The sequence below is a fragment of the Eubalaena glacialis genome, chromosome 12 (assembly GCF_028564815.1).
Source record: "Eubalaena glacialis isolate mEubGla1 chromosome 12, mEubGla1.1.hap2.+ XY, whole genome shotgun sequence".
In the NCBI taxonomy this organism is placed as follows: Eukaryota; Metazoa; Chordata; class Mammalia; order Artiodactyla; family Balaenidae; genus Eubalaena; species Eubalaena glacialis.
The window spans coordinates 51,414,575-51,427,602 of record NC_083727.1 but is presented as its reverse complement, the minus strand read 5'-3'; the positions used below and the strand labels follow the sequence as shown (position 1 = coordinate 51,427,602).

General features: G+C 40.7%; 1 protein-coding gene across 1 annotated transcript in view; it reads left to right on the top strand.

Annotated features, from left to right (window-relative positions):
* Positions 1 to 13,028, top strand: part of ARMC2 (armadillo repeat containing 2) — a 104,047-nt gene that overhangs the window by 25,377 nt on the left and 65,642 nt on the right. The window contains exon 6 of the mRNA XM_061207723.1: positions 9,682 to 9,758. Coding sequence (XP_061063706.1) covers positions 9,682 to 9,758 — 77 coding nt within the window. The remainder of the gene's footprint in view (positions 1 to 9,681; positions 9,759 to 13,028) is intronic.

Genomic DNA, 13,028 nt, shown 5'->3' with positions numbered 1-13,028 from the left:
AGACTGCTCTGTTTCATGAGCCAATATGTTCCTTTTTCTTTCTCTCTCTCTTGCACTCTTCTTCCTTCCTTCCTTCCTTCTTTCCTTCCTTTTTCTTTTCTTTTCTTTTTTATCTTTCTTTCTTCTTTCCTTTATTGATTTATTTTGACAGGAACAGCTTATGGTACTTAAGATTAGGTTTATGTCACTTGGAATATTGCAACCAAAAGAATCTAGTTAACCTGCTAGACTTTATGAAATATAGATGAGGACAAGGGGGTAATTTGAGAGCAGACACCTCCTCAGACTTGAGCAAGAAACAAATTTCACTAAAAGCAAGTCTCTTAGTTAAGAAAGGTGTATCCAGTAGTCTTTAATTAAAGAAATGAGATCTAAGGATGTGGGCAGGCCACAGGAGAAGTGGGGAAGCCACAGTAGAGGCCCCCTTCAAGATCCAGAGTGTGGGGAATTCCCTGGTGGTCCAGTGGTTAGGGCTCCGTGTTTTCATTGCTGAGGGCCCAGGTTCAATCCCTGGTCAGGGAACTAAGATCCCATAAGCTGTGCAGCACGGCCAAAAAAAAGAAAAGAAAAGGATCCAGAGTGTGAAGTGACACGGGGGGAATGGAGCTGAGGGTGACACGCTCTCCTCGTTTCCTGTAATCCAGCCAGTTGGTGTGTGTGTTTATGGGGGAGGGAGTTTGATAGATTAGAACCCAAGGAACCTAGCCTGTAAAGGGGCTTTTCTGTGAGTCATGAAACCTGGTACATACAAACCAAGGGAACACACACTGCAGGTCAAGAAAAATAACAGACCTGGTGGATGGATATTCAGGAAAACTAAAGTTGAAGCTACTGAGCACCCCAGTTCTCTCCCTCCATGGACCATTTTCATTCTTTAACAAATACATGGCTCTGTTTCAAGATAAATAATGTTAGCACAAGAGTTAACATGGAACTTGAGCATGGGCTTTGTAAGGAACATAACAAAAGACAGATGAAGGAAATGGATCGCAAAAGGAACTACCCTCCAAGAATAAGGAGAGTTAAAACAATTGTCCATAGTGTCAAAGAAATTATAGATAATGTTGTTACCCTCTTTTTAAAAAAAGAGGAAAAGAGCTCTTTGTTGGGTTATAAGAATTCAAATTAGAGATTTTAAGCCCACATAAAGCATGAAAATATGCTCACAGTTCTCAAAAAAGAAATGAAAGAAAAATGTATAAACATGGAGAGAAAAGCCACATTAGAAATTAAAAGTGAGAATAAAAGCAGCTGAAAATGCAATCAGACATGGTGGATAAGCTAGAGGAAATCATACATAAAGAAATGAATAAGAAAATAGAAAAATGATCAGAGATTGAGATGGGTATGGAAGGAATGACACCTGTATTCCTGAAGAGGAAAGTCGTCCTCGTCCTCCCCCTCCCCCTCCCCCATCTCCATCTTACTTTGACTAAGTGCTAGGCACTCTTCCAAGTGATTTACATGTATTAACTCATTTAATATTCACAACAACCCACTGAGAATGGCAGAGATAATGAAAAGAAAAATATCAACATATTAGAAGACAACTTTATGAAATAAAGATTTGAATCTGAAGCTCAAATGGACACATCATGTCCCAACAAGATTTGATATGGAATAATCCACACTAAGACCTCTCCAATAGTGCTCAGCACTGGAATACTACCAGTACATAATACACACTCCATTAGTAATTGTTGATTGGGTGGGTAAATGCGAGAAGGTATACTATGGCTATCAGGCTGAACAAGCAAGTCACATAGAAGGAAAAAAAGGCAGGCTGCCTCTGGCTTTGTTAGAGCTCTTCTCGGTGCCAGAAGACAGTGGAGTAAGGCTTATGAAGTCCTAAATACAAGAAGGATAACCCAAGAATTATATTGCCAGCCCAGTTCCTTCAGCAAAAAGGCAACAGACATTTTCAAATGTGAATGGATTTGGGGACTATGGTACTCATGCACTTTCTAGAAAACTTTTTGACAACAAAATGATGAGTCAAAATTCAGAACTCAAATGGAGAAGCTATGGTAAAAGCATTCATGGTGAGTACTGACTTTGTTTTCATACTGAATTAAAGCTAAACAACTCTGAAAACGATGGTTACGGAACAGAAACCTTGACAGTGTAATATTAGCATAAAGAACCAAAACTGGTAATTGGGAGGAAGTGTGAGTACTAATTGCTTCACTTCATAGTAGGGAATAGGTTTGTCAGTAGCTACAGTCTGAAATTGAAATATATAGTTAAAAAAGAGTGATTTCAGCCTCCTAATGTTTTTCATTCTTTTCTTAACTTTAGAGAGATCTTTTAGAAACTTATGTCTCTTGTGAAGACCCATTCATCTGAAGTTCTACAATTCCTTCAGTTTCACCTCAATTTCTGTTTCTCTGTCATATTCAAGTAAAATTTATACTTCATACTTTTTAATTACAATGACACGTATGGTATGATCCCATTTATATGTATCTTTTATCTGCCCTTCCCTCCAGGTCGCCCTTCTTTTCTTTCATTCTTTTATGTTTTCATCTGAATATATGCAAAATATGTCTGGAATGATGTTTGCCACACATTAACGATATTTATTTCTGGGTGGTGGGATCTTAGATGGTTTTCTAAATCTTCTTTGTACTTCTTATATTGCCTGGCCTTAAAAAATAATAAATATCTAATTTTTTCAAAAATAATGAAGTCATTATTCTTTTAAGAAATTAAGTAAATGTGGCTGAGAAACTGTTTGCATTTGGAAAAGACAGTCATTGATCAAAATGACTTTGTAGAATCCCACCTTATTTAACAGCTTCCATTCGTTAAGAATTTGTTGATAAGCAAAGCCCTGCGCTAGCGGGGTTGGGAGATACACACATGGACCCTGTCCATGAGAACCTTACCAGCATGTCAGGCTCTGAGGCTCAAGTGCGGTCCCTAGACCAGCAGCATCAGTATCACCTGGGAGCTTGTTAGAAATGCAGGATCTCATGCTCCACCCCAGACCTGCTGAATTAGAATCTGCATTTTTATAAGGTATCCAAGTGATTTGAATTCACACAAAGTTTTAGAAGCATTGTTCAATGATTGACTCTAATGCTGGAGGAATGAAAGGAGAATTGAAAGAAAGCGCCTTGGGAGTTTAGAGGTGAGAGCGCCTAACTCTGACTTATAGATCAGGGAAGGTTTCCTGGGGTCTGTGGAGTTTGGGATGCCCCTTGAGGCTGGTTTTCAATAGAGGTGGGGCTCTGTGTTCTTTGCTAAAGGAGCAGCGTAAGCAGAGGGGGGATTTGATTTGGTGGTGGCAGGTTCAGAGAAAGGCAGATGGCCCAGTGTAGCGGAAGCATGGGTCCTGAGGCTGTAGACTACGTGCAGCGCTGAGAGGTTTTCAGGAGAGTGACGCTGGCAGCCGCGTGAAGGACGATTGGAGAGGGGAGAGCAGTAGCAGTTCTGGTGGGAGATGGCGACGTGTGAGCTGGAGCAGCCCACTAGGACATTGGGATGGAGAACAGATGGTGGAAACCGATGTGGAATCATTTCCACAGTAACGCCACGGAAGAGGGTAGTGCCAGCAACTCTCCCCTGTGCTGAAGTACGTGTAGCTGCCGCGGTGAAAAGTTACAGCGCTCTTCACGTGAGGCGCCTTGAAACTGGAGCTGTGAAGGTGAAGGGGAGCGTGAAACTGTGGGCTTTTACTCTAAGCTAAGGGAATTTAAGCCTAACTAAGTTAAGCTAATGTGGTTAGCTACAAAGCAGTGTCTAATCAAGTTTCTGCATATAGAACTTGAGTAATAACCAGTTAGTGATTATTGAAAAAGGTACAAGAATATATGCATAATCTTTAAAAATGTATATTTTAAATCTTGGACCACCAACCCAATGCTATGGTTACCTTGGAGGACTTTATCAAAATTTTGATCTGGGCTTCCCTGGTGGCGCAGTGGTTGAGAATCTGCCTGCCAGTGCAGGGGACACGGGTTCGAGCCCTGGTCTGGGAAGATCCCACATGCCGCGGAGCAAATGGGCCCGTGAGCCACAACTACTGAGCCTGCGCGTCTGGAGCCTGTGCTCCGCAACAAGAGGCCGGGACAGTGAGAGGCCTGCGCACTGCGATGAAGAGTGGCCCCCGCTTGCCGCAACTAGAGAAAGCCCTCGCACAGAAACGAGGACCCAACACAGCCAAAAATAAATAAATAAATAAATAAATTTAAAGTACGTGCCGAAAAAACCAAGAATTAAAAAAAAAAAATTGATCTTAGGACCATTCCTTTAAAATCATGTTCTTTAATTTCACTGTGTTTCTATTTAACCATTTAAGTAGAATTCTATTTTAGTGTTAGTTATTAAGACAGAGTGCTAATGTTTAGAAACTGTGTATCTGGTGTTTCAGGCTATGAAGACATGATAAAGGGACCACCACCTTTTGGTGGTGGTATTCTTAAATTGCAGTAAAAAAATCAAAGAGACTACAAAGCAGGGGCCAGCAAACTAAGGCCCATGGGCCAAATCCAGCCTATTACCTGTTTTTGTAAATAAAGTTTTATTGGAACACAGCCACGCACATTCATTTACCTACCATCCCTGGCTACTTTCACACTATAGCCACAGAACTGAGTAGTTGTGACAGAGACTGAGTGACTGCAGAGCCTAAGATATTTACTACCTGACTTGAATCTATACAACTTGAATCTAAATCTAAAAGTGAAGTGTCATCTTCTTAGGTCAAGGAAAATGTTAGCTCAAATTTCCTAAATTTCTTTTTATCATATATATCCTTTAAAATTTCCTTTTCCATTTTTTTACATGTAATTTTTTACCAAATGGAAATAAATTTATTATATATATATTTTAAATTCCAAATCCTATCATTTAGTCTGCTTCTTAATATCTTTTTAGCTATTGCTCCAGAGAAGGAGTCAACAAACTATAGCCCTGGAGCAAGATCTGGCCAGCCATCTGTTTTTTTGTTTGTTTGTTTGTTTTACAGCCCTTAAGCCAAGAATTTTTTTCTGCATTTTAAAATCATTACATTTTAAATGGTTACAAAAGTACCTACATTAATAGCCTCTGTTTTGCCACTTGGCCCACAAAGTGTAAAATATATACTGTCTGGCTCTTTAAGAAAAAGTTGCTGACCCCTGACTAAAGAACCTCAGTCATAATAATTGGAAGAACTGTCTGAATTATAGCAAAATCTGAATTTTGGAATACTTTTAAAGAAATATACTTTTCTTTCTTTGGAGTGTAAATGATCCAGAAGTAGATGTTGCCAATGTGACTGATGCATGGATGGGCAGTAGTAACTCAGTCAGTGTATGACGTTGCCTTGGCTACAGAGCTTGGTTCTGGTTGTTCAGAGTGAAAGGTGGGACTCTTGTTAATGATTGGGAAGAGAGGACCTTGTTTTTGCTCTGAAACATGTGGGCTACAGCAGAGACACCTGGGAGTGCCATACCCACTATGCTTTCCTCAGGACTCCAACCTAATTACAGATGGAACCAGAGGAAGGGCAGAGCTAAGAGAATTGCAGAAAGATGGAGCCAGTGCCCTGATCACACCACACCTAAAACCCACCCCTAGTGCTTGACTTTTGGGTTACATGAGCCAATAAATTCCATTTATTGTTTAAGTCAGTTAGAATTAGGTTTCTGTTATTTGTAGATGAAGATATACTAATGAAATGGTCTTATTCTGGCTTTAAGAAGGACTTCACAAAAGAGCTTTAAAGAATATTTTCTGGAATTGTTTTATTCTTGGTACATCAAAAGATATTCCAAAAAAGTTTAATTATGGTCTTTAACAGCATGGAACAGAAAGCTGAGAAGAAGAACAATTATACTGGATGATTGAATCAAGATCTAGAAACATTTAATAGGCAGAAACCCTTTGCCAAGTATAACACTGAAATTTAATAAGAAGGAGTCCAACATAGATGGGGGGAATCTGCCTTTAGCTGCATATGGAAGAAAAGGCGAGAATTGACCAACACTGTGATGTGACCACCAAAACCGCTCATGCAGTTTTAGGCTGCATCATTTAGAAGCTCTCCTCTTTGCTCCTCAGGCCATACCTTTAGCTCAGTGCTGGGTTCCAGACAAACTGACAGTCACTCTGAGTAACTGAACAGGCTGATGAAGAGATTTGATGAGGAACAGTTGAAGGGACTGGAGTTTGTTAATGACAACAGTGATGACAGCCATGATAATAGTAAACACTTGCTGAGTATTTACTGTGTGCCTGGAACTGTGCTAAGCGATTCCACATCACGTCGTTTAATCCTCGCAACAGCCTTACGTTGAGGGGCACTGTTATTTACCACCCCCTCATATGCAGATAAGGAAACCAAAGCTTAGGTTAAAAACTTAACCCGAGGTCACACAGCTAAGAAGTGGTGGAACCGTAGGATTTAAGCCATAGGAGATGAACTTAAGTGGTGACCACGACATATTTAAGTATTTGAAGGATGGTCAAGAGGAAGAAGGATAAAGATTTGTTTCATTAGTAGAACCAAGATCAATGGGTAGAAGTTACAGTGAGACAGTTCTTCTTTGAGTACAAGGGCATCTAGTCTTTAGCAGAGAGGGAATTTCTTTTCTGGATGCCTCTCTCCCCGCTTCATGCTTTCTGTGGGTCCTGAGCTTCACTGCTCCACGGAAACCCTGTTAGGCTTACCCTCGCCAGACCGGAAAGTTCTTCCTCCATCCTCATCTTCCTGGACCTGTCAATCATGCTCACTTTCTCAACATGCTGGACTGCATGAGAGCATATTTTCTCTGTCTTCTTGCTTTGGACTCCTTTTCCTGTTTCTGTCCTTTACCTGTGACTATCTGAGACAAGGCCGTGTCCTGAGATTCTGGTCTTTGAGCCACTCTTCTGATAACTCTAGTCCTGGTGTACTGCTTTGACTTTTAACGGAGCTCCTTTCCTGATTTCCACGTCTCCTTTGCTGATGCTCCGTTTTTCATCAGAAACTCAACATGGCAAAACAGAGACCTGCTTTACCCCTCAAACTGTGCTGCTCCCTAACCTCCCCATTTCTGTTATGGCAACCCTGCTGTCCTGTTCCTCCAGGTCTGCCTTTTCATCTTTCTTCTGCCTGAAATCATCCACCGAATCCTATCAACTTTTCATTTATAGGGTCTCTTGAACTTGTTCCTACTTCTCCAGTCCCACTATCACCTTCAAAGAATTAGTCCTTGTTACCTCCCTCCAAGTCTCCTAAATACTTTTGTCATCACATAACTCCAAATCTCACCATTTCCTCATATAAGAACCTAGGACAGATCCTTATTGCCCATCTAATTGGGTCCATTGATCCAACCCGAAGTTTCAGATGGCTGTTCCTGATACCTGCCAGCAGAAACCTATTCCTAAATTGCTGGCCCTGTGCAATTACCCCCTTACCCTACCCACCAGGCTTCTCATGCGCCTCTTTACCTTCACTCATGCTACTCCCCCCACTGAGAGCAGTGTTGTCATTTGTTGGTTTGACTTTTATTCTTTTAAGTCCCACCCTGTGGTCCACTTCTCCCTCTCAGTGATCACTTCCTCCTCAGCATCGCTCTAGTCTTTGTAACCTGCTGAATTTCACGTTCTAGTATTTGATTAGAGAATCCATTAGAATTTTCCATTAAAAAAAAAAAAAACTTCCTTAGTTCCTCAAAGTAGATTTTAAACTTCCGGGCAATGTCTTACACGTTCTTTATCACAGTAACACCCAGCACTGGGCTGCTCAGACAGGTGCGTGTTGACTCGGAACAAAAGAGAAGAAGAATATTGACAATTTATTAAGTTCTTCAAACGTACCAGTCACTGTGCTAAGTAGAGGCGTTGCCCTTATTTTAAGAAAAGGAAAACAAGGCCAAGAGGTTAAGTAACTTACTAAGGCCACATGGCTGACAATACTTGGACCCAGGATTTGACCCCAGGTAGTTTGGGTCCTGAGCCTGCACACTCAACCACTGTACCATGATGGTCACACAGAGGATTAGTGGATGCCAACCCTGTGCTCTTCTTGAGAACCAGTAGGACCCAGCGCTGTCAAGGTTTGGTATTTGATAAGAAGGACCCTTCTTAACCGCCCCTCCAAATGGGGACACACAAATGTGGTATTTACGGAGGCAGCCTCATCACGGCCATGTCCTCAGGGAGGATGGATCAGGGACTTGCATTAGATGTAAACTATCCTGCTTGATTTCAGTAGCTGTTTAGGACCATAATGAAAAGAAAGGCTTGTCTCTATGGTGCTCAAACTTTCTTGTTATTTCTAGAATTGAAGTCTGGGAACTTCCTTGGCCTTACACCCTGCCAAACTTTTGGTATTTTACCTTTTCATAGAGTTGATTTTCTTTATTTCTGTCTTCTTTGAGATCTCCATTTGCATCTCTACTCTGAGAGTGTTGACAGAAAGGATCCCATCCCCATTTCTTTCTTGGATTGGCCAGAACATCTTGCTACCAGATCTATGATTTTACTGTATATAAAAATAAAGCAATTGTTTCAGAGTATTAAATAATTAGACCCTTTTGGGGAGAGTAACTCGATCTTTTCTCTATTGTACGATAAAAGGAAGTGTTAAATCAAGTGTTTTTTAAAAAAGGAAATGTTTATGGAAAAAACGATATTTGGAGAAACGAATTCTTGGGGCAGTAGTCAAGGCCAAGGGCCAAGACACAGCACTGAACATTTGTTGCGGATCTCACTACACAGGAAGCAGGAGCAGTGGACAGCCACAGATGTTCATGGGTGACCCTGGCCACATGAGTGTGCATTCTTTATGATTTTTGTGGCAAATATTATATTTGATGGTGAAAATGAAATTTTTGTTGTAAAACTTGCACTATTATTCTCTCAGTAGTTTTTTTTTTAACCTTGGAATTTTGTACAGATATTTAAAAGTAAGTGTTTTAAGTATCAGCTCTAGCTAAAGAGAAGTTATGTCCTTCATAGACCATCTCTACGTTGTATATAAGCTTCAAAACAAAACCAAACCCAGGCATATAATCCTGCTGTTGGCCAGCCACCAAATTTTCATTCGAAACACAAAATATTTGTCATCTGGGGACTGCTTGAATTTACCTTCGATTTTTTATCATGTCAAATATTTCTTTAAAAAAATTTTTTTAGAGAATATTAATTTAATTAATTTAAAAATTATAAAGTGGAGACAGGAGACTTAGTGATTTGGTGGAAAGAGCAGTGAATTGGAAAAATGAGATGCGGGTTCCAGATGTGACCCTGCCGTGTGATCCTTGCCACATCTGACCAATTTGGGAACAGTCTTCTTGCCTGCAGCACGTGTGTACCAGAGTGTGAGAGAACGAGGTCTCTCCCAGCCCCTAACCACTACTAGGCTTTTGTGATTCAAGCATACCAGAGTTCTTTCTTATTGCAACAGTGACCTCTTGTGGTGTAGATCCTTAATCAGTTTTTTTGATTTGCAAAATAAACTTTGGATTTATTTTGTTGTTGTTTCTAGTAGCTGTATTTCATATTGTAAAGCAAATCTGACTTGTCTTTAAAAGATAAATCTCAGTTGAAAATCAGAGGTTGATTTAAATGAGGTATGGAGTACCAAACTCCATTTCTGGTTTCTTCAGAAATTATATTTAGCCAACTCTTGACTCTTGACACTTACAAAAAGAGAACTGCTTTGGCTTTTGTGCTGAGTGTTGTGTGTATTCCTTTTCCTCCCAGGGACCAGGGGAAGAGGCGTTCAAGGGCCTCCTTATGCTCCCGAAGCTCAGACCGGAGCAGGCTAGACACCAAAACAGGTGAGGCTCCCGTGTTCTTAGAGGTCCCCAGCACTCCTTCATCTTATCCTCAGAATCTCCGTCTGTAGGATAATCATTTGCACTAAAGATGTCTGATGTTGGCTCACTCTTTGAAAATTCCAGGAACTTAGTCCAGCTTGGTCACACGTCAGCATTTATTTTGATAAATTTTTATTATTTTCACAACAGTCTTAGCACTCTTACCGTTACCCAGCTCTAGTGCCTCAAACATCTGTAGATTACAATCTTAATGACTGCACAGAAATTATTTTGTAAAAGCACTTGGAAGGTTGCAAAACTTGACATCCACATTGTTCTTAAGTTCAATACTTGAGTCAAAATCATGGCTCCCTTAAATGAAACTATATTAACTATATGAAATCAGCACTTTGCAACTTTAAACTGTTTGAGAAAGTATATAACAATATAAATCACAGGCTAGAAATGCTACAAAATGTATTCATACAATGGAACATAGCAGTTAGAAAAATGAACCAGAGCACATTTATAATATTGAATGAAATGACTACAAACATAACATTACATGAAAAAATTAAGTTGGAAAAACAATGACATGTGTTGTTTATGGTTACAGATCTATGTGGTAAACATGTAAAGTCAAGCATGATAAAAATAATCATTCAATTTAGCGTGGTGGTAGCCCCTGGGGAGGGGAATGGACGGAGTAGGCACACAGAGAGCATTAACAATATCTGTAATGTTTATTCCTTTGAAATACGGAGGAGAATGAAAATACAGTTGGTATTTGACCAAACTATTTGTGGGTACACAGGTGTTTGTTATGTTCTTCATACTTTTTTTTGGTGCACATGAACTTTTATGAAACCAAACTAATATTCAGTTCAAAAATATTTTATTACCTTCAGAACTAATTTCTTATCAATCAAATGACTTTTGTGACCAGTGGGAATTTCTGTAGTACTCAGGAAAATCTTAGATAGACTGATTTCCGCATCAGCATTGTTGCTAAGCATCTTACGTGTACATGCTAAAAACAGCAGCCAATAAACATTGTGTCAAGTTTTTGTGTCCAGAACTCGAAGCTGCGGTTAAGAACTATAACAACTGAGACAGCAGAATCTTCAAAAACATGCTGAAATTTCTGCTTGACTTACCCAATTTCCTGTTGAATCATAATTTTTATATTTAGCAAACTGTGAACCTAGATGAAAGTGCTTTCTAAATGGGTTGTTGCCCAGGACTGAGACAAACTGTATTTATTTGTCATCTGTGGATCTTAAAAAGTAGTCACATGACTCCAGGCTTCAGTTTCTAGGGTAGAAGCTGGGTTAGTATATAAAATGGGGTTTTTGTGGAGAGCAGAGTTGGAGGAGGTGTGTGAGGCGAAAGGCCGTAGCCGGACACCATTGCTCGCACAGGGGTTCCTGGGAGAGAGTTGAAAGCAGACTTACACCACAGCGTCTGGCAAACTTCTGTTCTGAGAAGAAACAAGTCTCAGAAACATTCAGAAGGGCCTACGAGGGCCTTTCCTTTCCAAAGGCTAAATAAACTGCTCTGTGATTTCTGGCTCACCCCTGTAATTCAGCTCTTCCTGGGGTGAACGTGTTATCAGTTTTGTTTGTCCTGACAAACGGTTTGATAATCGGTTTCTCATAGAGCGGTCCTGCTAAAGAGCGTGTCGCATAGAAGGTGAAAAGGCTGATTTGAACTGATTGGACTTGAAGTCTGTATTTCTAATAGATTTAAGTGTGTCATAAATAGCTGTCTATTATATTTTTTGCCTGGCTTATTATCTCCTGGCTTTCCCCTTGCCTTGATATATTTTGAATTTATTCACATACTTTGGACTTTGATTATGTCTGATACCTGGGAATATGAGCCACTATGGCTTTTTCATATTGCTTGAATAGTCATGTTTACTTTTAGGATCCATAACCATAATTTATCAATGTTAGGGAAGATTCATAAAAGTAATAATCCAAAAGATGGAGATGGTGGTCTGCAATCCTTTTCCTGCAATTCTGAAACCCCAAAAGCTCTGAAAGCTGAAATACTGCACAAACTCATTTAGTGGCAATGCCTGACCTGCACTGATGGGAAGCCAGTTATAGCCTTTGTTTCTTTAGTGTGAGTATTCACATGTTTTGCTGCAGGGTGCTGCCTCAGGAGAGCCCGCTGGTGGTGGTATGTCATGCAGTGTGGGCACCATATTGCCTTTACTCAAATTCAAAATTTTCTGAATACCCAACCACGTCTGGTCCCAAAGGTTTTGGCTAAGGGATTGTGAACTGATATGGACTGGTTTTGTCCTAAAAACTATGTGTTTTGGTGAATTCTTCCTCTTGGGTTGGGCAGATTCTGTGCAACCTTGCTATTAAAACCATCGACAGCACCTACATTGTTTAATAACAGCTTTGTTGACATCCTTTCTATCTGCTTCTGCTGCTCAAATGCTCTTCATGCCCAGTGTGCATCGGCCCCTCTTGATATTAGGAAGGTTTGATAAAAGCAAGCCTGGACTCACGGCAGCTGGGGGTGGCCGTTTCCAGCACGGAGTGTCAGGGAAAGGCCTGTACACTGGGCGGGAGAGCTGTCCAGGTTCTCCTGGGTGACATCACCACTGCTGGGAAAATTTAATATGTGTTGTGTATTTTTTTCTCAAGAGTAATACAAGTACATGAGAGGTTTTGGAAAATACAGGAGCACATAAAAGAAGTTAATAACCCGTAATCCCAATACTTGGAGATGCTCATTGTTACCCCATTTTACAGAGGGAAAGTGAAGCAACTTGCCCAAAGTCAGCTAGTAGGTGACAGAGCTAGGACTCAAACCCAGACAGTGACTCTAGAACCAGTGCTCTTAACAGGCTTCCCTGGTCAGCTTGTCTTGGTTTTGAGTTAAAACACCCTAAAAATATACAGGCCACACACCCTTTCACTACTCTGTCTCTCTCTGCAGAACCCTCTGATTGCCCCTATGATTTCTAACTCTCCATGTGACATTTTTAGGGTCCAGGCACCCACTGCGGGGGCACTTAATTGGTACCAGGTCCGCTCTAAGCAGGTGCGGACTCCCTGAACCAGTATAGGTTGGGTGCCAGGTGAGGGACTTAGGGGGTGGCCTTCAGAGAAGGAAGGCTGAGGATTTTGTCTGTAGCACTGCTTCTGAGTGCCTGGCACAGCGGTACCCCCTCCGGCTAGACTGTCAGTGTTTTAGACCTGGAGATCTTGCCTGCGTGAAATGTAATCATGATTTGCAGTTTCTAATGTGATTTACATTTCTCCCCGA